The following is a 27915-nucleotide window of genomic DNA, read 5'->3' on the forward strand; positions in this document are numbered from 1 at the left end:
AAAATTTTTTTAGTTTATAATTATAGGAATTTCAACCCTCCCATTCTTTTGATCTTCTTTGTAACTTATAGTTTACCATTTGTATTTTTTCAAACAAACGTATGTTATTTATAATGTTTTTGTCAGAGTAAATTAAAGATAATTTAGGTCAATGAATAAAAATTCAAAGGACAATTTAATGGGGGTAATTAATCACTAATATAGTTTAATGCTTTAATTAATATTGCCATTAGGATTTAAGTAAATTGAATTTACTTTCAGCAGCTATCCAGAAACTTAAAAGATATTTGTTATTTTAATGGCCATTTTCTATTTGCATGTTTAATGTCTGATGCCTTGTCTTCCCTTTTATTTTTAGATCACAAAATTTTTCCAGGATAGACATAGAGCTAGAAGAAACAGACTTCATAAAGATCAACTTAAGAAACTCCCTATACATAAATTCAAAAAAGGTGAATATTTTCATTTTCTAAATCATTACCCTTAGTTTATTTAAGAGTACATGGTGACCATACTCTTAATACTACCTTTTGAGTCCTTGCCATACACTGTGCCTAACCCTCAGTTAATAATGAATGAGTGGATGTGGGAGATGTTCTTTTTGCTGTGGTATATCCTCATGAAGGCAAGTAGGGTACATTGTCTGCAGAGAACTTAAAAGCAATACTGAAACTTACCAAATGCTTTTTATTATCATCATGTGCTAGTAGTTCTAAACATCAGTGGATAAAATCCTTCTCTGTGCTAGGGTGGCCTGCTCCCACTGACCTCCTTCTCACTCTCTCTCCCACCATACACCATTGCATTAACAAAACACATAGGTAGCTATTGGGTGTCATTATGTTTTAAATGTATCATCTCATTTAATTTTCACATTTCTATGAAATGGATACTATAATGGGTATTATAGATGAAGAACTGGAGGGTCAGAGAGGCAAAAAACTAATGTCACACAGCCAGTACTGACAGAGCTGGAGAGGGGTGTGGGTCTAATACACTAACCAATATAGCTTCTCCTACCTATGCTTTAGTGGGCTTTCAGTGCAGGTATGTGCTTGTTAAATCCTTTTGGCTAGCAGTTCCCAGACTTTTCAATTTAATATACCAGTACAAATGTTCTGTTTTTTAATTCAGCAAAGAAAATGTATAGAGAGTAGAAAGGAGAAATAGAGAAAAAGTCATTAAAACTTAGTTCTGCCAGATTTTTATTTTTTAAGTAATAAAATGTTTTAAAAACCTCCCATTTATAATAACTATTATTTTATGAAAAATACAAAATTTAACAACAAAACATAGGAAAAAGCATATGTTAAAAGAGACATTTATAAAAATGCACTGCACTGATATCACACAGTGAAGATTAAATAAAAGTTGTTCATAGACCAGAAGTAGTTGGCTTTTCCTCTGAGTAAGATGAATAACCACTGAAGAATTTGAAACAGGGAAGATGAGATCCAGATTAAACCTTAAAAGGATCTTTCTGCTTCTTTGTTAAGAATAGCGTGTAGAGGGTTCAAGGGTATAAGCAGAGAGACCAGATAGGAGGCTCCTGTAGTAATCCAAGTGAGATTTGAAGGTGGCTTGAACTATGGGGTAGCAGTTGAGGAGGTGAAAAAATCTTAAATTCTGGTTATATTTAGCAGATGGAATACACTGGATTTACTGATGTTGGGAAAGGAAAAAGGATGACTCCAGATTTGTCTCAGCAACAGGAAGGATGAGATTACCCTAAAGAGAAATAAAGGTTGTTAATAAATGGTAGAGCAGGTTTTGGGGGAAAATGTACAAAATAGTTTTGGACGTGGAATTTCAGATGTCTGTTAGACATTATAAATGAGTCTGGAGTTTGAGAGAATGTATCTGAACTGAAAATATTGGTATAAAGATATATTTAAATCATGAGAGTAGATGAGATTGCCAAGAGAATGAGTATTAGATTGACAGAAGAATACCAAACATATATTGGGCTATCCCAACATTAATTAAAAAGCGAGATGAGGTGCTCGCTTCGGCAGCATATATACTAAAATTGGAATGATACAGAGAAGATTAGCATGGCCCTTGCTCAAGGATGACACGCAAATTTATGAAGCGTTCCATATTTAAAAAAAAAAAAATCGAGATCAGCAGTGCAAATTGAAAAGGAGTGACTAGTTATACGAGGGGAAAAGCAGAAGAGAATGGTATACCAGAAACCAAGGGATGCAAATCTATCAAGGAGCAAGAAGTGATAACCTGTGTCACATGTCAAATGCTCCTGACAGATAAGGAACATGAGAGTGACAATTGATCATTAGAGGTTATGATTATCTTAATGAGCAGTTTTGACAGTGGTCAGGCCAAAACCTGATTTTGGTGGGTTTAAGAGGAAATGGGAGGAGAGGGATTAGAAACAGTAACTACAGATAAATAACTTTTTTAAGAAAATTAGCTACAAAGGGGACAAAGAAATGGGGCAGTAGCTGGTGGGGGAGTTTGGGTCAAGAAATAACAGCATGTTTGCTGAAAGAAATTGATGATGTAGGTGACAGTGGGAGAGTGGCTGTAATGTCTCTGAGAAAGGAAGAAGGGTGCACAAATACGTGGATTGGCCTTAGAGAACTGAGCTAAGGAAAGGTAAAATATGTGAGTACAAAATCCTGATAGATGGGTATTTATGGTGGCAAGTGTGTAGAAGTGTTCTTTACTTCCATACTTCCCAGTGAGGTAAAAAACACAACCATAGACTGAAGGTGAGGATAGGACAGGAGATGTTGGAGGTTTAGTAACAGAAAGGTATAATTTCTTCTAGGAGAGTAAGCAGGCAGATGGACTAAGGAAAAATAATATGGTTGCCTGGCAGCCTGAACCTTCTTTAAGGTTCTTGGTTATGAACTGTCAGCATAACTGGTTTTTCTCTAGCCATGTTTATCTGTATGGAGTGGTATTTATTCTTACCATCCATTCTTTTAAAAAACAATGTAAAGTATAACATATTCAGAAAAGTATATGACATATATTTCTGGAACCATCCAGGTCAAGAAATAGAATGGTACTAGCACTCCAGAAGTAACTGTGTCTGTCCCCTTCTAGATCGTTATCTTTTTTTCCTCATGTGGGAAGTAATTACTCTCCTGGCTTATGATAATCATTTCATTACCTTTCTCTTAAGTTTTACTATCTATGTATGCATTCCAAAAACAATATGCAATCAAAACAGCATGATTTACTCTTCCCTTTTTTTGAATTGCATTTGTTTTCTTTTAGTAATAGATTTTTTTGTGAAATTAATCTACTTTATAGCATGTATTTGTACAGTTCACTCGCTTTCATTCCATTGTATAAATATATTTATTTATCCATTTTACTATTAATAGACAATTTTTTGTTTGTTTTGTTTTGAGTTTAGGGCTATTACAGACCACACTTTTAAAAACATTTCTTACATTCTGGTTTTATCAGTATGAATTTCTTTAGGGTATATACCTAGAAATAGGTTAGCTGGATCATAGGATATACCTGTCTTCAATTTTATTAGATAGTGTAAACTCATTTCCAAAGTAATGATGTTACCAATTTACACTCCCACCCACAGGGTATAGGAGTTCCTGTTGTATCACATATTTACTACTATTTTGTATTGATACCCTCTTAAATTTTACAAAAAGGCATCAGTTTATAAAGATATGTCGTAGTTTTAATTTACATTTTTCTCCTTGCCAATGAGGTTAAGTACCTGTTTTTTGTTTGTTTGTTTGTTTTTTATTTACCAGTTAGATTTTCACTTTCATGAATTACCTTTCATGTAATTTTTTCTGTAAGGTTATCTCCTCCCTCTCTTTTTCATACGTAGGGAGGAATTCTTTGTCTATTCCCACAACCCCCACCCCAGAGTTGTGGTATGTGGTGAATAAGTTCTTTACCAATTTTAATTGTCCTCTTGTTTGTGGTTCATCTTTATGGTGGTATTTTTGCATGTTTTAAAAGAACTTTCTTCCTAGCCCAAGATCATAGAAATATTATATTATCTTCTGTAAGCTTTATAGTTTTGCCTTTCATGTTTGGGTATTTAATTCACCTGAATTGATTCTGTAAGATGGGGTCCAGTTAAGGTGTTTAAAGTTTATATTTTAGCCCTAGCCAGTTTGGTGCCGTGGATAGACCATCAGCCTGCGGACCAAAGGGTCCGGAAGGTTCGATTCCAGTCAAGGGCACGTACCTCTGTTGTAGGCTCCTTCCTGGCCCAAGCCCTGGTCGGGGCTTCTGCAGGAGGCAACCAATCGATGTGTTTCTCTCACATCGATATTTCTCTCTGTCTTTCCCTCTCTTCCACTCTCTGAAAATCAGTGGAAAAATATTCTCAGGTGAGGATTAAAAAACCAAAATAGTTTGATATTTTACATAAGGATATTCAGTTGCTCAGAGCTAATTATTAAAAATACTATAATGTTCTGCAGTATCACCGCTGACATAAATCATGTGTCCATTTATGTGTGGGTTTGTTTCTAAACTGTTGGTATTATTTATCCTTATCACACTATTTCAGTTACTATAGGGTTAGGTAAGTCTAGATATCTGTTAGAGTTAGTCCTCCCACCTTGTTCTTCAAGAGTTCTTAGCTATTTTTGACATTAGGCATTTCCATGTAAAATTTAAAATCAACTTGTCAAGGGCACCCCACCTCCAAACATATACCCACAATTATTATATATTTTGTAGTTAAAATATACACAACATAAAATTGACCATTTTATCCATTTTTAAGTGCAGTTCAGTGACATTAAGTACATTCACATGTTCTGCAATCATCACCACCATCCAGCTCCAGAACTTTTTCATCTTCCCAAACTAAAATTCTGTACCCAATAAACAATAACTCCCCATTCTCTTGCTCCCACCAGTCCATGTCAACTACCCTTCTACCTGCCCTCCTCCTTTGTTCCTATTTTTGTCTTCCATTCTTGTTCTGCATTTTGTGGTTTCAATTGAGCACTTTATTTTATTTCATTTTCTCTCCTGTCTTACGTTTCTATACTTTTGAATATTTTAGATACTTAACACATTGCAGACCAGTAGTTTTATTGCTAGCTTTACCCAGTGGCCAGATAAGTTTCTATTGAACAAGTACAAAAACGTTTTATATAAATAATAAAGGCACACTTTAAAATTAAATACCCATTGCATTTTGAAGTTATTTATTACATGTTCTTACAAGCTAATATCTTTTTAAAGTATGATACTTTGTAAAACAGTGTGTAATATGAAGTGAGAATTCTTGTGATCTGTCCACAATATGAGTGGAATCATACAATATTTGTCCTTTTGTGACTGACTTATTTTGCTTAGTATAATCTCCTTCAGGTTCATTCATGTTATAGTATATAACAGAATTTTCTTTTTAAAAGTTGTATAATTTTCCATTATGTGTATATACTGTTTGCATTAAGGATACATCTTTTGATGGACATTTGAGTTACTTCCACCTTTTGGCTATTGTGAATAATGCCACTATAAATATGGGTCTCTAAATTTCTCTTCAAAACCCTACTTTGAATTCATTTGGATATATACCCAGAAGTGAGATTGTTAGATGATCTAATAATTCTATTCTTAAATATTTTAGGAACTTCTTCACTGTTTTCCACAATGATCGTACCATTTTACATTTCCATGAACTGTGTGCAAGGACTCCAACTTCTCTAATTCCTGCTAACACTTATTTTCTGTTCTTTTATAAAAGTAACCATCCTGATTGGTATGAGGGGATATCTCATTGTGGTTTGATTTACATTTTCCTAATGATTAGTGATATTATCTTCTTTTTTTTTTGTTTGTTATTTTTTTGTTAATCCTCACCCAAGGATATTTTTCTATTGATTTTTTAAAATATTTTCTTTACTGATTTCAGAGGAAGTGAGAGGGAGAGAGAGATAAAAACCTCCCACACTGGGAATCAAGCCCACAACCCAGGCACACGCCCTGACTGGGAATCAAATTGTGACCTCCTGGTTCATAGATTGACACTCAACCACTGTGCCATGCCAGCTAAGCTCCATTGATTTTTTTATTTTTTTAGAGAGAGTGGAAGGGAGGGGGAGAGACAGAGACAGAGAAACATAGATGTGAGAACAGGACTGGGATCAAGCCTGCAACTGAGGTACATGCCCTTGACTGAAATCAAACCCGGGACCCTTCAGTCTTCAGGCCGATGCTCTATCCATTGAGCTAAACCAGCTAGGGCCTGAGTATCTTTTCATGTGCTTTTGTATATTTTCTTTGGAGAAACGTCTATTCAAGTTCTTTACCCAAGTTTTAATTGTTGTAGAAATTCCATATATATATTTTGGGTATTAATTCCTTATTAGATTTGCAGTTATTTTCTTTCATTCATAGGTTGCCTTTTCACTCTAATTGTTTCCCTTGACATGCAGAAGTTTGAAGTTTGGTATAATTGTTAGGTTTTTATTTTGTCTACTCTTTATTTTGCTGCCTGTGATTTTGGTGACATATCCAAAAAATCACTGCCAATCCAGTGACCTGAAGCTGTTCCCCTACATTTTCTTCTAGCAGTTTAATAGTTTTAGGAATTATGTTTAGATATTTAATCTATTTTGAGTTAATGTTTATATATGGGTCCAATCTCATTCTTTTGATGTCAGGGTAATGCTGGCTTCATTGAATGAATTTGGGAGTATATTTCTTCCTATTTGATTCTTTTAAAAAATATATATATTTTATTGATTTTTTACAGAGAAGAAGGGAGAGGGATAGAGAGTTAGAAACATTGATGAGGGAGAAACATCCATCAGCTGCCTCCTGCACACCCCTACTGGGGACGTGCCCCCAACCAAGGTACATGCCCTTGACCGGAATCGAACCTAGGACCCTTCCGTCCACAGGCTGACACTCTATCCACTGAGCCAAACAGGTTAGGGCCCTATTTGATTCTTTAGAAGAGTTTGAGACACAGTGGTATTGATTCTTCTTTGAGTATTTATACTAATAAAAGAGTAATATGCTATTTAGACCAGGTCGACCAGACGTCTTCCGGATGTCCCACTTCCTCTGCACAAAGCCATTGTGGCAGGGGCCAAGGCAGAGGTGGTTAAGGGCCATCAGGCCAACAGGGGAGCAAGCAGTGAGGGGATGACCAGGCTGGCATGGGGGAACAGGCAGTTAGGGGCACGATTAGGCGAGATCAGGCTGGCGTAGGGGAGCAAGCAGTTAGGGGGCGACCAGGCCAGCGCGGGGGAGCAGGCATTTAGGGGGCGATCAAGCCGGCAGGGGAGAGCAGTTAGGGGGCGATCAGGCCAGCAACAGAGGGCAGTTGGGGGTGATCAGGCCATCAGGGGAGGGCAGTTGGGGGCGATCAGGCTGGCAGGGGGTCAAGGTAGGGGCGATCAGGCTGGCAGGGAGGTATCCTGCAGGATTGGGCCTAAACTGGCAGTCAGACATCCCCTGAGGGGTTCTAGATTGGAGAGGGTGTACCAGGCCTCTAGTCTATATATATAAAAAGCCAGCAACAGGAATGCCATAATGACCAGAAGGACCAGTCTCTATGACTCCCACTTCAGCCAGCGAACCGGCCCAATCGGGTGTGAGGCTGGCCAGCCAACCTCCCATGGCCCCTCCTCCCAGCCAGCCCGGCCCCTGTTCAGCCTCCCCTACCCCAATCAGGTGCAGGGCCAACTGGCCAACCTCCTGCAGCCCCTCCCCCTGGCCGACCCTGTCCCTGACCAGCCTCTCCCACCCTAATCTAGGGTGGGGCAGCTGGCCAACCCCCTCACGGCCCTTCCCCCCCGCTGGCCCTGCCCCTGATCAGCTTGCCCCACCCTGATCAGCCCGCAGCCCCTCACCCTGGCTGGCCCTGCCTCCAATTGCCCCCCTAACCCCAATAGGGGGCAGGGCTGGCCAGCCAACCTCCAGCACCCTCTTCCCCTGGCCGGCCCTGCCCCCAATGGTCCCCCACCACCCTGATTGGCCCACAGCCCCTCCCCCTGCCCAGCCCCGCCCCTGACCAGCCTTCCACCCCTGACCAGCCTTCCACCCCATCAGCTCACAGCCCCTCCCCTGGGCTGGCCCCACCCCTGGTCAGCCCCCCACACCTTGATAGGGGGTGGGGCCGGCCAACCTCCTGCAGCCCCTCCCCCCAGCCAGCTCCACCCCCAATTGGTCCCCGCACTCCAATTAGGGACAGGGCCAGCTGGCCAACAACCTACAGCCTCTCCCCCCTGCTGGCCCCACCCCCGATCGGCCCCCCACACCAATCGGGGGTGGAGCCAGCCAGCCAACGACTCACGGCCTCTCCCCCTGGCTGCTCTCCTCCGATAGGCCCTCTACCCCATTGGGGGGTGGGGCTTGCCAGCCCACTGCCCCTCCCTATGGCTAGCTCCACCCCATAATCAGCCCCCACCATCCAATTGGCCCACGGCACTTCCCTCCAGCCAGCTCCACTCCCTAATTGGCCCCCCCACCAACTGGGGGCGGAGCCAGCCAGCCAATCACCTGCAGCCCCTCCCCCTGGCTGGCCCAGACTGATCAGGCCCTATCAGGGTGGGCCAGCCAGCCAACCTTCCTCCTGACAGACCCAGCCCCGATATGCCACAATCAGGGCCGGCCCAGCCAGACCCCACCTGTGCACGAATTCGTGCACTGGGCCTCTATTTTGATATAATTTACCAGTTAAGCCATTTGGTCCTGGATTTTTTTTTTGTTGGGAGGTTTTTTGATTGCTACTTCAGTCTCTTCACAAGTTACAGGTTTGTTCAGTTTTTCTTAATAATTTAGTCTTGGTAGGTTTTAGGATTCTAGGGATTTATCCACATTTTCTCAGTTATTTAATTGATTGGCATATAATTGTTTATAGAAGTCTCTTTTTTAAAACAAATTGATTTCAGAGAGGAAGGGAGCCCACAACCCCGGGCGCTTGTCCTGACCAGGATTTGAACCATAGGTCAATGCTCAACCACTAAGCCACGCAAGCCGGGCCATAGAAATCTCTTATAATCCTTATTTTTGTGATATCAGTTGTGATATCTTTTGCATTTATAATTTTAGCTATGAGCCTTCTCTTTTTCTAGTTATTCTATCTAATGGTTTATCAATATTGCTCATCTTTTCAGTAAACCAACTTTTAGTTTCATTGATTTTTTTCCTATTTTTTTGTTATTCTTTATTTGTATCCTCTTCAACTTCTTTAATGTCTTAATAGTTTTCAGGGTACAGGTCTTTCACCTCTCTGGTTAAATTTATTGAAAGTACTTTTTAATTTTTGGCAATTCACATATTTCTATTTCTTTAGGTTAGTTTTCTGGAGTGTAATTTGTTCCTTAAATGGGTCATGTTTCTCCTATTTTTTTATGTATCTCATTTTTTTCTTGTTAGAATTTTGGCATTTGAAGAATCATTCATCTCTCTAAGACTTTGCAGTCTGGTTTCAAACATGTAGGACTTTCTCGACTCAGCATAGGAAGAGATTTGGAGACCTCCCAAGCCTTTTCTGGGTATGCATCCTCTTTGGGCTTTTGGGTGTAATTTCCTGTCTGAAGAAATTCAGGAGCTTGCTCTGGTGTCCGTTATGATATTACAGCCTCTATTGGTTAGTACCTAGTGTGTCTAAGGTACTACAAATTTTAGTGCATGGTTGATCAGCTGTCTTTGTTTTCAGGGATCCCTAACCTTGCATCCCATTCTTGTCAATACTTAGATATAGCCAGACAGACACCATTCTTTTGGTCAGCCCCTATAAACTTCTGACCTTGGACATACATTCTGTACCTTGTCATCCTCAGGTAGAAGGCAGTCCCAAATGTGCCATGGCAGGGGAAAGGGCCTCTGGTGTAAGGGAGTAGACAATGTCATGAATTTTCTTACCATGCTTTTATGCTGTTGGTTTTGCCCTTGCCTGGAGTGCAGGAACCTTTTAACTGCTTTTAAATTTCTCACAGAAGTATTTGATCTGTTTGTTATTTTTAAGTCTATTGAGATAGACTTGAGTGTCCATTTCTGCCATCTTGCTGACATTACTTCTCTCCTTCAATTGTAAAAAATTTTTAATTGAAGTTATTGGGATAATTTTGGTTAATAAAATTATATAGGTTTTCAGGTACATAATTCTATAATAAATCATCTGTATATTGTATTTTGTGTTTACCATCCCAGATAAAGTCCTCTTCCATCACCATTTATTCCGCCCTTTCCCTTCTTTATCCCTTTTCCTCTGATAATCACCATATTGTTGTCTGAGTCTATGAGGTTTTTTTTGTTTTTTTTTTCTGACTCCTTTCACCTTTTTCACTTAGCCCCTCAACCCAACCCCCCTCTGAAATCCATAAATCTATTCTCTGTATCTATAAGTCTATTTCTATTTTATTTATTTTCTTCATTAGATTCCATGTATGAGTGAAATAATATGATACTTGTCTTTCTCTGACTGGCTTATTTCACTTAGCATAATGCTCTCCAGGTCCCTCCAACTATCACAAAGGTATGTGTTCTCTCTCCCCCCCACCCTCCCTCCCTCTCTCTCTCCCTCTCTCTCTCTCTCTCTCTCTCTTTCTCTCTTTCTCCCCCCCCCCACCTATATACAGCTGAGTAGGATTTCATTGTGTAAATGTGCCACAGCTTGAAAAAAATATATCTATATAATTTTATAGAGAAGAAGGGGTGGGCAGAATAGAAACGTCAGTGATGAGAATCATTAATTGGCTGCCCTCTGCATGCCCGCCACTGGGGATTGAGCCCGCAACCAGGAATCTAACCTTGATCAGGAATCTAACCTTGATCTCCTGGTTCATGTGTCGATGCTCAAACTATACCAGCTGGGCATACTACAGCTTTTTGATCCACTCATCTATAGATAAGCACTTGGATTGCTTACAAATCTTGGCTGTTGTGAATTATGCTGTAGTGAACATAGGGGTACCCAGAGAGGTATCATTGGGTCATAAGGCAGTTCAATTTTTAATTTGAGGTAACTCCATACTGCTTTCCACAGTGGTTGCACCAATCTGCATTCCCAACAGTGCACAAGGGTTCCCTTTCTCCACATCCTCACCAGCACTTGTCATTTGTTGATTTGTTGTTGGTAGACATAGGTGTGAGGTGATATCTCATTGTCGTTTTAATTTGCATCTCTCTGATGATCAGTGACTTTGAACATTTTTTCATATGTCTCTTAGCCATCTATATGCCACTTTGGAGAAGTGTCTATTTAGATCCTTTGCCCATCTTTTTTATTGAATCGTCTTCCTTTTGGTAAGTTGTATGAGTTCTTTTTTTTTAGATTCATCAGATTTTTTTTATTCACTTGATTTTTAGATTCACTTGTTGATAGATATGTATCTTCTTCCTCTTCTTAAAGAATACCTTTCAGCATTTCATATAATACTGGTTTGGTGGTGATGAACTCCTTTAGCTTTTTCTTATCTGTAAAGCTCTTTATCTGACCTTCAATTCTGAATGATAGCTTTGCTGGGTAGAGTAATCTTGGTTGTAGGTTCTTGCTATTCATCACTTTGAATATTTCTTGCCACTCCCGTCTGGCCTGCATAGTTTCTGTTGAGAAATCAGCTGACAATTGTATGGGTGCTCCCTTGTAGGGAACTAACTGTTTTTCTCTTGCTGCTTTTAATATTCTCTCTTTGTCTTTTGCTCTTGGCATTTTAATTATGATGTGTCTTGGTGTGGTCCTCTTTGGATTCCTTTTGTTTGGGGTTCTGTGCGCTTCCTGGACTTGTAAGTCTATTTCTTTCACCAGGTGGGGGACGTTTTCAGTCATTATTTCTTCAAATAGGTTTTCAGTATCTTGCTCTCTCTCTTCTTCTGGCACCCCAAAAATTCTGATGTTGGTACGCTTGAAGTTATTCCAGAGGCTCTTTACACTATCTTTGTATTTTTTGATTCTTTTTTCTTTTTGCTTTTCTGGTTGGGTGTTTTTTACTTCTTTGTATTTCAAATCTTTGACTTGATTCTTGGGATCCTCTAGTCTGCTGTTAGATCTCTGTATAATATTTTTTATTTCAGTCAGTGTATGCTTAATTTCTAGTTGGTCCTTTTCATATCCTTGAGGGTCTCGCTAAATTTATCGGCCTTTTCTAGAAAATTCTTGAAAAACCTTATAACCGTGGTTTTGAACTCTATATCCAGTCATTTGCTTTCCTCCATTTCTTTCATTTGTGATCTGTTTCTTTGTCTCTGCATTTTGGCTGCTTCCCTGAATTGATAGAGTGGCTTTGTGTGCTAGGTGTCCTATAGGGCCCAGTGGCTCAGCCTCTCCCATTACCTGAGGTGGACACTATTGGTGCACCCCTTTGTGGGCTGTGTGCACAGTCTTGTAGTTAAGCCTTGATTGTTGTTGGTATCACTGGGAGGAATTGACCTCCAGGCCAATTGGCTGTGAGGATCAGCTGTGTCTATGCTGGGAGAACTTCTATGCTGGAGACACCCTTATGGGAGAAGACTTGCAAAAGCCTCTGTGCTCAGCTTGGATGGGGCGGAGTCTCAGGGCGGAGCAGACAGCATTGGTTTCCCGTCAGCCGTGCCCTAATGGACCCCTGTGTCTCAGTGTCCCATGGTAATCGCTGCAGGCATCTCTGAGAGAAAGCCGCCCTTGAGTTCCACCCGCTGCCAGACAGTCCAGTTTCTCCCCAAATGAGTCTGGGTTCCCAGAGTCTTGCACAGAACTGGAGTTCAGTGCAGTCGGGAGCTTTTGTCTCCCTCCCTCTTGAGAAAGCCAGCTGCATACTCAGTTGCCCGCCCTCTCTGCACGCATGCCTGGGTACCTCTGCCTTCCGCAATTCCTCTCCGTCTCAGTGTGCTTTCTCTTTCCGGACAGTCCAGTTTCACCCCGTATGAGTCTGGGTTCCCAGAGTCTCACCCGAAACTGGAGTTTAGCGCAGTTGGGAGCATTTGTCTCCCTCCTGCTTGAGAAAGCCAGCTGCGCACTCAGTTGCCAGTCCTCCCCATGCGCGAGCGCATGTCTCAATACCTCTGCCTCCTGCAGCTCCTCTGATTCTCTGTGAGCTTTTCTCTTTCCTTCTAGTTGTAGAATTTCCACTCAGCCAGCCTTCCTGGTGGTTCTGGATGATGTCTATTTTGTATTTTAGTTGTAGTTTCGAAATTGTTGTGCGAAGCAGCAGTTCCGGTGTTTACCTATGTCGCAATCTTGGTTTCTCCAAGTTGTATGAGTTCTTTATCTATTTTGGATAATTGGATTGGTGCTTATTTTGGTGTTGAGCTTTTAGTTAGTTTGCTTGTTTTTATATATTTTTAAATTGATTTTGAGAGAGGAAGGGAGAGACAGAAACATCGATGATCGACTGCCTCCTGTATGCCCCACACCGGGAGCCCCTAACCTGGGCATGTGCCCTGACCGGGAATTGAACCACAATCTCCTGGTTCATAGGTCGACGTTCAACCACTGAGCCATGCCAGCTAGGCTACTGTTGAGTTTTATAAGTTCTTTATAAATTTTGGATATTAAACCCTTATTAGATGTATCATTAATATATTCTCCGATTCAGTGGGATGTGTTTTCATTTTGTTGATGGTTTCCTTTGCTGTGGAAAACTTCATAGTGTGATGTAGTCCCATATGCTTATTTTTTCTTTTGTTTCTCTTGTCCAAGGAGATATATCAGAGAAAAATATGGCTATGATAAATGTCTAAGATTTTATTGCCTATGTTTTCTTCTAGGAGTTATATAGTTTTGAGTTTAACATTTAAGTTTTCAATACATTTTTAGTTTATTTTGGTTTATGGTGTAAGAAGTTGGTCTAGTTTCACTTTTTGTACGTATCTATTCAGTTTTCCCAACACCATTTATTGAATAGACCACTTTTATGCTATTGTGTGTTTTCGTCTCTTTTGTCAAATAGTAATTGACCATAAAGGCATGGGTTTATTTCTGGGCTCTCTCTTCTGTTCCAATGAACTATATATGTCTGTTTTCATGCCAGCACCATGCTGTTTTGATTACTATGGCCTTGCAGTATAGTTTGATATCAGGTAGCGTGATTTTTCCATTTTTGTTCTTCTTTCTCAAGATGGCTGTTGCTATTCAGGATCTTTTGTAGTTCCATATAAATTTTTAAAATATTTCTTCTAGTTCTATGTAATACGCCATTGATATCTTGATGGGAATTGTGTTGAATCTATAGATTGCTTCAGGTAGCATGGAAATTTTAACGATGTTAACTTTTTCTATCCATGAACATGGCATATGCATCCATTTATTTGTATCTTCTTCAGTTTCTTCAGTGTCTTACTATTTTCTGAATACAGGTCTTTTATATCCTTGGTTAAATTTATTTCTAGGTGTTTTTTTTTCATTCAATTGTAATGGGATTGTTTTCTTAGTTTCCCTCCTTGGTAGATTGTTATTGGTGTATAAAAATGCAATTGATTTCTGGATATTTATTTTGTGTCCTGTTACTTAACGGAATTTATCAGTTCTAGTAATTTTTTGGTGGAATCTTTAGAGTTCTCTCTATATAGTGTCATGTCATCTGCAAATAATGACAGTTATACTTCTTCCTTTCCAACTGGGATGCCTTTTATTTATTCACTAGAGGCCCAGTGCACGAAATTCGTGCTCTGGGGGGAGCGGGCTGTCTCTCAGCCCAGTCTGCACCCTCTCCAGTCTGGGACCCCTTGAGGGATGTCCGACTGCCCGTTTAGTCCTGATCCTGGTGGTGGGATTGGGCCTAAATGGGCAGTCGGACATCCCTCTCACAATCCAGTACTGCTGGCTCCCAACTGCTTGCCTCCCTGCCTGCCTGATTGCCCCTAACTGCTTCTGCCTGCCAGCCTGATCACCCCATAACCACTCCCCTGCCAGCCTGATCAACGCCTAACTGCTCCCCTGATGGCCCAATTACCCCTAACTGCCCTCCCCTGCAGGCCTGGTCACCCCCAACTGCCCTCCCCTGCTGGCCTGGTCACCCCTACCTTCCCAGCCTGGTCGACCCTAACTGCCCTCCCCTGCCGGCACGATAACCCCTAACTGCCCTCCCCTGCAGGCCTGGGTCCCCCCCAACTGGCCTCCCCTGCAGGCCTGGTCACTCCCAACTACCCTCCCCTGCAGGTCTGATTTCCCCCAACTGCCCTCCCCTGCAGGCCTGGTCCCTCCCAACTGCCCTCCCCTGCCGGCCATCTTGTGGTGGCCATCTTGTGTCCACATGGGGGCAGGATCTTTGACCACATAGGGGCAGCCATCTTGTGTTTTGGAGTTATGGTCAATTTGCATATTACCTCTTTATTATATAGGATGTCTGATTGCTGTGGCTAGGACTTCCAGTACTAGGTTGAATAAGAGTGGTGAAAGTGAACACCCTTGTCTTGTTCCTGATCTTAAGTGAAATGCCCATTGAGTATGATGTTGGCTGTGGGTTTGTCATATGTGGCCTTTTTTACATTGAGGTATACTCCCTCTCTTCCCACTATGCTTAGAGCAAACATATCAAATACGAAAGCTAACACAGGCCAAATAAACAAGGTTTAAGTTTATGTGGGCCACAAGAAAACAAAAGCTTCCATTTTCATAGAAACGTAGGTTTATTTCGATAGAGACATGCTGAACACAAAGGGCTGAAATAGATGAGTAATCATTAACATAAAATAATAGAATATTTTAATAAAAATTAATATTTTTCTTGACATTAATTTACCAGACACTGAATAACTACAAATAAGTGAACATTGTAGTTTGTGATTAATAACTGTGTATAACAGGATATTTTAAAAATCAAGTTGCGAAATTTTTATTAAAATGTTTCTTACATAGAGTTGTATTGGCTGAGCTGCAAAAATATTCATTGTGGGCTGCATGCAGCCTGTGGGCCTCGAGTTTGACATGCTTGGCTTAATAGTTTTTATCATAAATGAGTGCTAGATTTTATCAAATGCTTTTTCTGCATCTATTGATATGATGTGATTTTGACCCTTCATATTGTTTATGTGGAGTGTCCTGTTTATTCATTTGCAGATATTGTACCAAACTTGCATCCCCCGAATAAATCCTACTTGCTCATAGTGTATGATATTTTTAATATATTGCTGCATTGGGTTTGTTAATATTTTGTTGAGTGCTTTAGCATCTATGTTTATCAGGGATATTGTCCTATAATTTTCTTTCTTTGTAGTGTCTTTATCTGGTTTTGTAATTAGGATAATGCTGGCCTTGTAAAAAGAGCTTGTGAGTCTTCCTTCCTCTTGAATTTCTTGGAAGAGGATATATGTTAGTTCCTCTTACAATGTTTGGGGAAAAAGTCACCTGTGAATCCATCTGGTCCAGGACTTTTGTTAATTTATTTCTGCTTCAATTTCATTAGTTGTTATAGGTCTATTCAGGTTTCTGATTTTTCTTGATTCAGTTTTGGAAGATTGTATGTTCTAGGAATTTATCCCTTTAGTCCAGATTATCCAACTTGTTGGCATATAGTTGTTCATAATATGTTCTTACAATCCTTTGTATTTCTTTGGTGTTAGTTGTTACTACTTTACCTCTTCCATTTCTGTTATTTATTTGGGTCCTTTGTCTTTTTTCTTGATGAGTCTGGTTAAAGGTTTGTCAATTTTGTTTATCTTCTCAAAGAACTAGCTCTTGGTTTCATAGTTTTTGTATCATATATATACACACACACACACGTATATATACATATATATGTATGTATATATGTATGTATCCTATCTAATAAAAGAGTAATATGCAAATTGACCATCACTCCAACACACAAGATGGCTGCCCCCATGTGGACACAAGATGGCCGGCAGGGGAGGGCAGTTGTGAGTGATCAGGCCAGCAGGGGAGGGCAATTGGGAGGGACCAGGCCTGCAAGGGAGGGCAGTTGGGGGGTGATCAGGCCTGCAGGGGAGGGCAGTTGGGGGGAAACCAGGCCTGCAGGGGAGTGGTTAGAAGGTGATCAGGCTGGCAGGCAGAAGCAGTTGGGGGCAATCGGCAAGCAGGCAGGCAAGTGGTTGAGAACCAGCAGTCCTGGATTGAGACAGGCAGTCGGACATCCCTCGAGGGTTCCCAGATTAGAAAGGGTGCAGGCTGGGCTGAGGGACACCCCCTCCCGTGCACGAATTTTGTGCACTGGGCCTCTAGTATATATATTAGAGGCCAGGTGCACGAATTTGTGCATGGGTGGGATCTGGCCAGCCTGGCCAAATTGGGGCACATCAGGGCTGGGCCTGTCAGGAGGAGGAGATGGTGGGAGGTTGGCCGGCCAGCCCACCCCAATCGGGGCCTGATCAGGGCCGAGCTGGCTGGGGGAAGGGGCCGTGGGCGATTGGCCAGCGCACCCTGCCCCTGATTGGGGTTGGGGGGCCGATTGGGGGCAAGGTTGGCCATGGAGAGGGGCTGTGGGCAGTGGGCCAGCTGGCCCCACCCCTGAATGGGGTAGGGAGTGCTGATCAGGGGCCAGTGTCCTGAGGGAGGGGCCATGGGTGGTTGGCTGACCGGCCCTGCCCCTGATGGGGAGGGCTGATCTAGGGTGGGACTATGTGGGGAGAGGGGCTGCAGGAGGTTGGTGGGCTGCCCTCGCCCCCTATTGGGGTTGGGGAATCGAACAGAGGTGGGGCCAGCAGGGGGAAGGTGCTGTGGGCTGATCAGGGTGGTGGGGGCCCATCAGGGGCATGGCTAGCTGGGAGGAGGGGCCTTAGTAGGTTGGCCAGCCAGCCCCACCTCTGATCAGCCAGTTCACTAGCCACAGTGGGCGTCATAGCAACAGGTCATTATGGCTGTTACGGTGGCTTAGGTATCTGTGTCATTTATTTCTGTTCTGATCTTTCTTTTTTTACTAAGTTTGGGCTTTGTTTGTTCTTTTTTCAGTTCCTATAACTTCAGCTTATTTGAGATTTTTGTTTCTTGAGGTTGGTCTGTAATCCTATGAATTTTCCTTAGTGCTGCTTTCACTGTGTCCCATAGATTTGTGGGTTGTTTTCTCATTTTTATTTGTTTCAAGATACCTTTTGATTTCTTCTTTGACCTCATTGTTAAACCAGTCATTGTTTAGTAAGTTTTTGTCTATCTTCCATGACTTTGTGTGTTTTTCAGTTTTTTTCTTGTGATTGATTTCTAGTTTCATACCATTATGGTCAGAGAAAATGCTTCATATGATCTCAGTCTTCTTAAATTTGTTGAGACTTGTTTTGTGTCCTAGAATTTGGTCCATGTGCACTTGAATAGCATGTATATTCTGATGCTCTGAAGTTGTTAAATTCATCTCATTTAGTGAGTCATTTAAGGCCACCATCTCCTTCTTGATTTTCAGTGTAGAATGTCTATCCACTGATGTCTGTGGGGTGCTAAAATCCCCTACTATGACTGTATTACTGTCTGTCTCCCTTTATGTACAAGACTTGCTTTTTATTTAGATGCTCTTATGTTGTGTGCATCAATGTTTACAAGGGTTACATCCTCCTGATGGATTGCTCCCTTTATCATTGTGTAGTGTCCTTCTTTGTCTCTTACTATAGACTTTGTTTTAAAGTCTATTTTGTCAGAAGTTAAGTATTGCTACCCCAGCTCTTTGTTCCTTTCTATTTTCATGAAATACTTTTTCCATCCTTTTACTTTTAGTGAGTGTATCTTTCATTCTGAGGTGGGTCCTTTTATACAGCATATACAGGGTGTCCCAAAAATTCACATATACTTTAAATAATTATATAGGCAGTGTTTATTAAAATACATTTAATTTTAAAATAAAATGTAATAGAATCTACAAAGTGTGTATACATTTTTGGGGGATACCCAGTATATACTTCTTGTCTTTTTTATTTTTTTTAAAAAATATATCTTACTGATTTTTTTACAGAGAGGAAGGGAAAGGGATAGAGAGGTAGAAACATCAATGAGAGAGAAACATCGATCAGCTGCCTCCTGCACACCTCCTATTGGGGATGTGCCCGCAACCAAGGTACATGTCCTTGACCGGAATTGAACCTGGGACCCTTCAGTCTGCAGGCCGACGCTCTATCCACTGAGCCAAACCAGTTAGGGCTACTTCTTCTTTTCTTATCCATTCAGCTTCCCTATGTCTTTTGATTGGAGCATTTTAGCCATTTACCTTTAGAGTGATTATTGATAGGTATGTATTTATTTCCATTTTATTCTTTTAACTATGTTTCTCTGTTTATTTTTTCTTCTTCTTAAAGAAGACCCTTTAACATTTCTTTTAAAACTAATTTAGCTTTTTCTTGTCTGAGAAACTCTTTATTCTCCTTCAATTTTAAATGATAGCCTTGCTGGGTAAAGTAGTCTTGGTTGTAGGTCCTTGCTTTTCATGATTTTGAGTATTTCATGTTCATCACTTCTGGACTGAAATGTTTCTGTTGACAAATTAACAGACAGTCTAATGGGAGCTCCTCTGTAAGTAGCTACCTGTCTTTCTCTTGCTGTTTTTAATATGCTTTGTCTTTAACCTTTGCCATATTATGATGATGTGTCTTGGTATGTGCTTCTTTGAGTTCATCTTGTTTGGGACTCTGTGCTTCCTGGACTTGTGACTTTTTCTTTTACCAGGTTAGGGAAGTTTTCAATCATTATTTCTTAAATAGGTCCTTGATCCTTTGCTTCCTCTCTTTTCCTTCTGGTACCCCTATGATGCGTATATTGTTACTCTTCATGTGGTTTCAAAGGTCCCTTAAACTACCCTCATTTTTGTATAATTCTTTTTTCATTTTACTGCTCTGATTTTGTGTTTTTTGTTGCCTTGTCTTCCACATTGATGATTCTATCTTCTGCTTCATCCAACCTACTATTTATTCCTTCTAGTGTGTTCTTCATTTCAGATTTTGTATTCTTCATTTCTGACTGTTTCTTTTTATGGCTTCTGTGTTCTTTTTCATGCTGTTGTAGTTCTAAGTTCCTTGAGCATCCTTATAACCATTGCTTTGAATTTTAGAGTATCTGGTAAATTGCCTGCATGCATTTCATGTAGATCTTTTTTAAAGATTTTTCCTGTTCATTTGGGCATGTTTCTTTGTCCCCCCAGTTTGGCTGTCCTTTTGTGTTTGTTTGTATATATTAGGTAGATATGCTATGACTCCCAGTTTTGGTATGGTGGCCTTCTGTAGTAGGTGTCCCATGGGACCCAGTGGTGCAGTCTCCTTGATCACCTGAGCTGGGTGCTCCGTGAATGTCCCTGATGTGGGTTATGTGGGCCCTCCTGTTGTAATCGAGCCTTGATTACTATTGGCCCATTCATGCATGGGGTTGACCCTCAGGTAGGCTGACTGTGAGGATCAATCCTGAACACAGTGTACAAACTGTTGTGCAGGCACTAACCACATGAAACAGAATTTTTCTCAGCAGGGTCTGGTACCTGCCCAGATCTCCCTGTGTATATGCCACTAGTGAAGCTAATTGATCCTTCTCTGATGTTGTCTGAAGGTGGCCACTCTATGTTTTTGGTCTTGGGCCTCTTGGTTGTGATTCTGGGGCTGGCCAATATCAGACACTGTCTGTGACTGGCCCTAGCAACCTGTTTGGAGCTACAAAGCGATCTACATTTTGTGGTCATCTCTGCTAGACCTGGGTCTTCATGGGAAAAATCAAGCTGCACACTAAGGCTGGCTTTTACCAGCACTGGGCCCAGGGAAAGGTCGGCAGAAGCCCCAAGGCACCCTGAGATCCACCTCCAGCTGCCTGAGTTTATCAGGCATAAACAGACCAAGATTTGGTCATGTGAAGGGAAGGTTCTTCCACCACTAGGGCTTGTAAGAGAAAAATGGCTCCTGTCCTAGAGCCACACAACTCTGTCTCAGATTCTGCCAGGTATTGATTTCAGCAGGATGCTGACACCAGGAGTTGAGATGATGGGGCTAGTGGATCTCGCATGATGGGGAGGTCTTTTTCAAAGATTTCTCCCGTTCCTTCATTTGGGCCATGTTTCTTTGTCTTCCCACTTGGCTGCCCTTTTGTTTTTGTTTCTATAATCAGGCTTGGGGAAAGTTGTGGGATGTGACCCCAGCCTCAGAAACACACAACTCAGTTTGTCCCAGATTCTGCCCAGACCTCAGAGAGCAGAGCCATCAGGAGTTGGATAGGGCTGCCAGAAGCCTGGAGTTTGGGGACAGTAAATCTCCCATTTGCTCCAGTCAGGTCCCTGGGAACATGGGAGGAATAACCCTGCCCCAAAGCCACACAATACAGTATGCCTAGTGTACTGTAGTGTCACTGATACTTCCTGAGTCTGCCCAGACCTCTACATCCCAACCCAGGTAGCTATAACTTTTCAACAGGGCTCCACAGAGTGGGACAACAAGGAATCAGGAGGTAGGGACTATTGCATTCCCCATGTTGATTCTATATGGAAGGGCATGCTCCACCCAAGAAAGATGGCATCTGCAGTGTGGCAGAGTGACTCAGCACAGGAGTCCTGGAAGCTGTCCCTTCAGTACTCTCTCCAGAGCCACAAATCCCAGTGTCTCCTCACTTGACTCTATTCTGCTTCACCCTCCCTCCATCAGAGCCCAGGGTGAGTGGCTGTGAATGAGATTTTGTGCATTGTCCCTTCTCCATGGTGGACAGAATCCCCAGATTTTCATAGCCAGATGTTATGTGGCTGCCTCTTCCCAGCTCTGGTTCTCTGGGTTGGGGAGCCCAGTTTGGGATTGAGAACTCATACTCCTCAGTGTTTTGCAACTGAGATATCCCTCCTGAATCTCAGGTGTTGCCCATGGGGACAGTGCTGGCCCCCTTTGTGTAACCATCCTTCCTACCAGTCTTGATGTGGCTTTTTCTGTAAATCCTTGGTTGGTCCTTGGAGGAGGTGAGTGTAACATCCACCTACTTTGTCGCCATCTTTTATCACTCCTCTTCACTTTTGAAGGACAGTTTTGCAGGGTACAGAATTCTAGGTTGGTGGTTTTCACCCTTAACACCTTATACACTGGCCAGATTATTATGCTCTCTGAATGCATAATAATCTGGCACTCAGTGTATATCCTGTATAATAAAAGGCTAATATGCAAATTGTCCCCTCGACCAGGAGTTCGACCAGCAGGCATGTCAGCCAACGGCCCATGTCCCCTCCTCCTGGCCAGGCTGCCCCACCCATGCATGAATTCATGCACTGGGCCTCTAATATATATATTATATTCATACACACACTGAGTGGCCATATTATTATGTGTTCAGAGATCATAATAATCTGGCCACTCAGTGTATATTTCCCTTCACTCTCTTGCTTGAATGATTTCTGAGGAGAATTGGAGGTAATTATTTCTGTCCTTTATAGGTAAGATTTTTAAAAACTCTGGCTCTTCAAGATCATTTGTCTGATTTTTTTGCAGTTTGAATATGATATGCCTAGTGTAGTGTTTTTTGGCATTTATCTTTTGTGTTGTATGATCTTCCTGGATTTGTTTGCTGTCTTGCATTCACATGAAGAAATTCTCAATCATCCTTGCTTCAAATGTTGCTTCTGCTCCTTCTCATTCTGGTATTCCATTATGCATATGCTACACCATTTTTTTTAAAGTTGTCCTACAGTTCTCTGATTTGTTTTTCTAGTCTTTTTCTTTTCAGTTTTGTAGGTTTCTAATGATATATTCTGAAGCTCAGACTCTTTCTTCAGCAGTGTGCAGTCTACTGAACCCATTAAAGGCATTCTTCATTTCTGTTAAGTGTTTTGTTATTTTTTTACTTCTAAAGGTTTCTTTTTACTTCTTAGGATTTCCATCTATCTGCTTACATTATCCATTTGTTCTTGCATGCTGTTTGCTTTATCTATCAGGTGCCTTAGCATATTAATCACAGTTGTTTTAAATGCATGGTCTGATAATTCCTATATCCCTGCCATATCTTGAGTTTAGTTGTGATGTTTGCTATCTCTTCAAATTGGTTCTTTTGCCTTTTGAGTGAAAGGAACTCTAGTAAATAGGTCGTTAGTGGTGTGATGTAAAGGTGTTGAGGATGGGAAGAGTCCATAGTCCTATGATTGTCTCAGTGTTTTTGTCAGCCTGTGGCTTTGAGCTGTGCCTGTTTTCCCCAGCCTTTGGTGGGACCTGATGGCTGCAGAAGTATTTCCCTTCTCCCACACAAAAGGCTAGAGTTGAGTTTTTCCCTTCTCCTGTGTCAGACTCTGATTAAAAACAAAAACCTGGTAGGTTATTATCTGATTAGTTTTTCTTGAGGATTGTTAAGAACAGAATTTTCTGGTATATTTTAAAATGGCCACTTTCCCTTTGCCCCCCACCAGAAGCTCAAAGGATTTTTTAAAATATTTTTTTATTTCAGAGAGGAAGGGAGAGGGCAACAGAGATAGAAACATCATAATGATGAGTTAGAATCACTGACGAGCTGCCTCTTTCATGTCCCCTACTGGAATTGAGGCCGCAACCCAGGCATGTGACTGACCTGGAATCAAACTCTGACCTCCTACTTCATAGGTCGGGACTCAACCACTGAGCCACACCGGCTGGGCTCAAGGGGATGTTTTTTTCTCTCCAGTATTCACTATAAGAACCTGATAGAGCTCCACAAGGTAAACTCACAAAAATGTTCAGGCTCCCCTGGAATTTTAAACTCTCAGACTTGTACAAACTGAACCACTGGCAATTCATCACTACTATTCAGGTTCTCCTACTCTGGTACTGGGTTCCATGCAAGTTTCTACTCAGGGAGTTTCTGCTCTGATGAGTAGTGATCTTCTCTTCCTATCTGTACATCCAATTTCCAGGGCAGTAGTTTGCCTAGTAAGTTCACTTCTCTGATGGATCTAGGAAGAATTGTTGATTTTTCAGTTTGTAATCTTTTTACTCATTAAAACAGAATGGCCACTTTCTAAGCTCTTTACATGCTGTCCCAGAAAACCTCATGTAGAGTGTTTTTGTTAATCCTCACCTGAGGACATTTTTTTCCATTGATTTTTTTCTTTAGAGAGTAAAAGGGAGGGAGAAGGAGAGGGAGCGAGAGCGAGAGCAACATCCATGTGAGACACACAATTGTTGGTTGCCTCCAGCACACATCTTGACTGGGCAGGGACAGAACCTGCAACCCAGGTACGTTCCCTTGACCGGGAATTGAACCCGAGATTCTTGGATGTACAGGCTAACGCTGTAATCACTGGCTCACACCAGCCAGGGTTCCTGTAGAGTTTTTAACTCTCAAACATGTCCACCTGAGCCTCCAGCAATTTATCAGGTACAGTTTATGGTTTTCTACCCTGGGGCTGGGTCCCTGAGAGGTTTTTGCTCCTGGGCTTTTGCTCCAGTAAATTGTGATTATATCAGCCAATTAGTCCAATTTGGGGGTCAGTGGTTTTCTCTGAGAACTCAGTCTTTCAGTAGATTTATTTTCAGTTTTTTTCAGCTTTTTTCCTTGTGAGTATAGGACTGAAGTCTCTGCCTTTTCCCCCACCCTTCTACTATTACTTCTTCATACCACCTTGGTTATATGTGTGTGTTACTCTAGATCATTTGTTTACCTAGGAGCAAAACTATTAAGTCATAGAATATGTGTATCATCAACTTTACTGCACTGTGCTAAGTTGATCTCCGAAGTGTTTATATCAGTTTACCATCCCATAGGAGGTATATGAGAATTCCTGTTACTTTACAAATTGCCATGTCAATCCAGAATCCTTAGAAAGTTTTATGTCTGATCACATCCACCAGCGTTGTCTAAGATCTTCATTTAGTATTTTAGCACCAACAAAATTATTCATTAATATTACTGATTTATACAGATTGCTTTAAAAATATATTTTAAAAATACCGTCCTTAAGTAACTTATGTTAGCTTACACAGTAAATTTCAGATTTAAACATCTGTTCATGCATTCAGTAAATAGATATTGGGAACTTGCTGTGTTCTAGACATACTGTTCTACCTAAACATTGGGGATGTAATAGTGAATATATATCAAAGGAAACCTGTATCTTTATGCAAATTACTATTACATAAAATGAGATAAGCCTCACATATTAAAAGTTATTAGTCTACATCTTAAAGATATTTTTCTTTGAATAATTACATTATTTTTAGTTTCCAAGAAATATTCATACTTAGCATGGCACTTAGGAACTCAGATATTTGTTCATTGCTCCAAATTGTAGTTAAATCACAAACCATTTAAGTTCATTTACACTGGTCCTAAAAATATTACTTAAACTTACCATCAGCTGTCAGAGTTCAAACCTTTGCTAAAATATCTTCCTTTGTATCCATTGACAGTAGTTTTTAATTTTCACAAATGATTTGACAGTATAAAACTTTATTCTCAGCACACCTATGATTATTCCATTGTATGCCAAAATATGAGAAATTTAGAACCAATCATTAATGGATGGATTTCCTGTTAAAAGTGGCAGATAAACACATTTTGATAGTTGTATTGTCTGAAAAAGTCATACTTTTTATCATAACTATAGAAAGGATAAAATCAAAATCGTTTGCACATGAACATAGAATTGGAGACCATTTTAATTTTTTTAAAGTTATTCCTTTGCCTAAATGTTACACTTGTTTTGTTTGTTTGTTTGTTTGTTTTTATCCTTAGTCAAGATGCTTGGGGCTACACAGTCTTAGAGTATGAAAAGTCTGTTAGGCTCACCACTGTCTGAGGATAATGACAGTGTTGAAAACTGATATTCTTTATGCCTTTTCAGTTTAAGGATTGAAGTAATCCAGTTTACAAAAAAGGAATCCCACCTACTTTTTCTTACTTGTGGGAAGTTGCCTTACCAAGAATTCTGAGTTCAGGTGGCAATATACAATCACACGTTGTACATTGCATAGCTCTGGGAAGTTAGCATTCATTCTTCTTCATCAGAGATTTTTGTATTTGTGATAATTATTTTTTGGCAGATAGCAATAAAGTGCCTTGAAGAAGTATTGCTTTTTCCCTAATTTGCATAAAGGTACTATTGAGCCAGTAGAAGTTTTGGTGTAAATATGGAATGATTAATGTAGTGCCGTAGCCATCTTAAAAAACAATCATGTGTGCAATCACCACATCCAAAATGTAAATACCGTTACAGGACAAGTCATCCAGTTTCTTTCACGAGTATACAAAGGGGGCAAGACTTGTTAGATTTAGAGAGATTTACAAATCACCACCCAAACATTACAAACATCAGATGCAATGTTTGGATACTAATTTGAATAAATCATCTGTAAAAAGACAGGTTTGAGACAATAGAGGAAATTTATCTTTAAAAATACAGGTTTGAGACAACTGAGGAAATTTGAATATGCCTTGGGTATTGGATGATATTATGAAATTAGTGTTTTGTTACATGTGATAATAGTATTATTTTCTAAAAGTTATATATATATATATATATATATATATATATATATATACACACACACACACACATACATACATACACACACAGATATATATATATGTGTGTGTGTGTGTGTATATATATATATATATATATATATATGCACTTTTTTTATTGAGAGTTGTAATGACAGCCCAATGTAATCATCTAGAAGAAATTCTGCTTTATGCCAAAGTAATGTAGGCCTAATGCCTCCACTTTAAACCCCAAGTGTACCTGAGGCTGCTCAAGGTTTTTGTTTAAACACATTTACATGAAGGAAAAGAAAAATAATTACTACATTAGAACACACAAGTATTAAGGATGCATATAAATCTGAGGTTGTTGAAGTGGGCCGTGGAAGAGTGTACACCAATATTCTAGTGGCCTGAAAAGGAATAATGAAAAGAACATGAAATCTTTAGGACTTAGTACAAGAAAACACTTTTTACTAGTAAGTACTTGAGGCCTGATAGTATTTACCACTTAAAAATTCCTTTAACTTTGATTTTTCAGGATAATGACAAATAGTTGAATCTGTTTAGTTCTCTGTTCAGTAAGTTCTTGGATAGTTTATCTGCATAATTCATCCAAGTTAAAACCAATAAAGACTACTATAGAATAGCTGTTTAGAATACAGGGAAAAGTTAGGTTTTTTAAAAAAATTTACCCAAAATGGAATTCGATCAATGCTAATGTCAAGGTTAAGGGCTTGGATTTTAAGTTTGTTATATAGATTTATTTATGGTCTCTAAGACAATCATTTTTATTCTTACTCTCAATTATTGAATTACCACCACCACCCCAAAAGTTGCCAACATAATGCTCTTTCCTTCAGTGGAGTCATTTGTTTCCTTACTTTGCATGCACTATCATTTCATCATCAGAATATATAAGAAATGTTTGACAGTTAAAGTTATAGAACATAGCTGCTAATTTGTAGCACCCTGATAGGTTTATAAAAATGTGAGGTAGGAATAAAAAACAATCTTCATTCCTTTTCCATGTGTGGATCTGAAGACCAAAAGAGTGTTCTGGCTTATGAATTGGAAACATTTTAATTTCTAATAAGTGGCACCTCTGTATATACATCCCTTGATGTGTAGATAGGACTAACAATACCTGCTTCATAAGGTGGGTGGGAGATGTAAATTAACATGTGAAAAATGCTTGTAACAGTGCCTGACACAGAGCAACAGCTCAACAAATGGTAGCAATTATTACAAAAACAAAACAACCCCTTAAATAAAAATTATAAATAAGATATTAGTGTCATCAAAATTCAGTCATTAAACATTTCTTTTATGTAAAAAAAGATTGCCAAAATCATGAAGCAGCTTAAAAATATGTAATTTTATATTACACTTGCAATCTCTTTCCAATAACAGTAAGTCAAAGCTAGTTATATTTTTGTTTCAGAATGTTTTGTTTATGATAATATTAAAGTAAAAGGAAGGTATATTTGTTATGCATGTTCTAGTATACTGTAATGGTTTTGACAAAGTATGCATAGGTTAATAGAAAGAAAAAAATCCCAGTGTAATTGTTGCAATTTTCTTATAGTTGTATATTCAACTATTAGATGCTTGAAAACATGAAGGGAATATAGAACACTTCTGTGGGTACTCATCACTCCAGTAAGTTATAGCACCAAACC

At 40.2% G+C, this 27915-nt stretch overlaps 1 protein-coding gene across 12 annotated transcripts in view; it reads left to right on the plus strand.

The window, feature by feature from the left end:
• Nucleotides 1-27915, plus strand: part of RNF13 (ring finger protein 13) — a 178494-nt gene that overhangs the window by 142161 nt on the left and 8418 nt on the right. For 11 of the 12 annotated variants that reach the window (XM_080657509.1, XM_080657516.1, XM_080657505.1 and 8 more), the window contains one exon: nt 359-452. In XM_080657509.1, coding sequence (XP_080513635.1) covers nt 359-452 — 94 coding nt within the window. Of the gene's footprint in view, nt 1-358; nt 453-9363; nt 9483-27915 lie in introns of those variants that run through there. The other variant, XM_080657508.1, reaches the window with a different exon arrangement.

Source organism: Plecotus auritus (genome assembly GCF_963455305.1).
Source record: "Plecotus auritus genome assembly, chromosome: 2".
NCBI lineage: Eukaryota > Metazoa > Chordata > Mammalia > Chiroptera > Vespertilionidae > Plecotus > Plecotus auritus.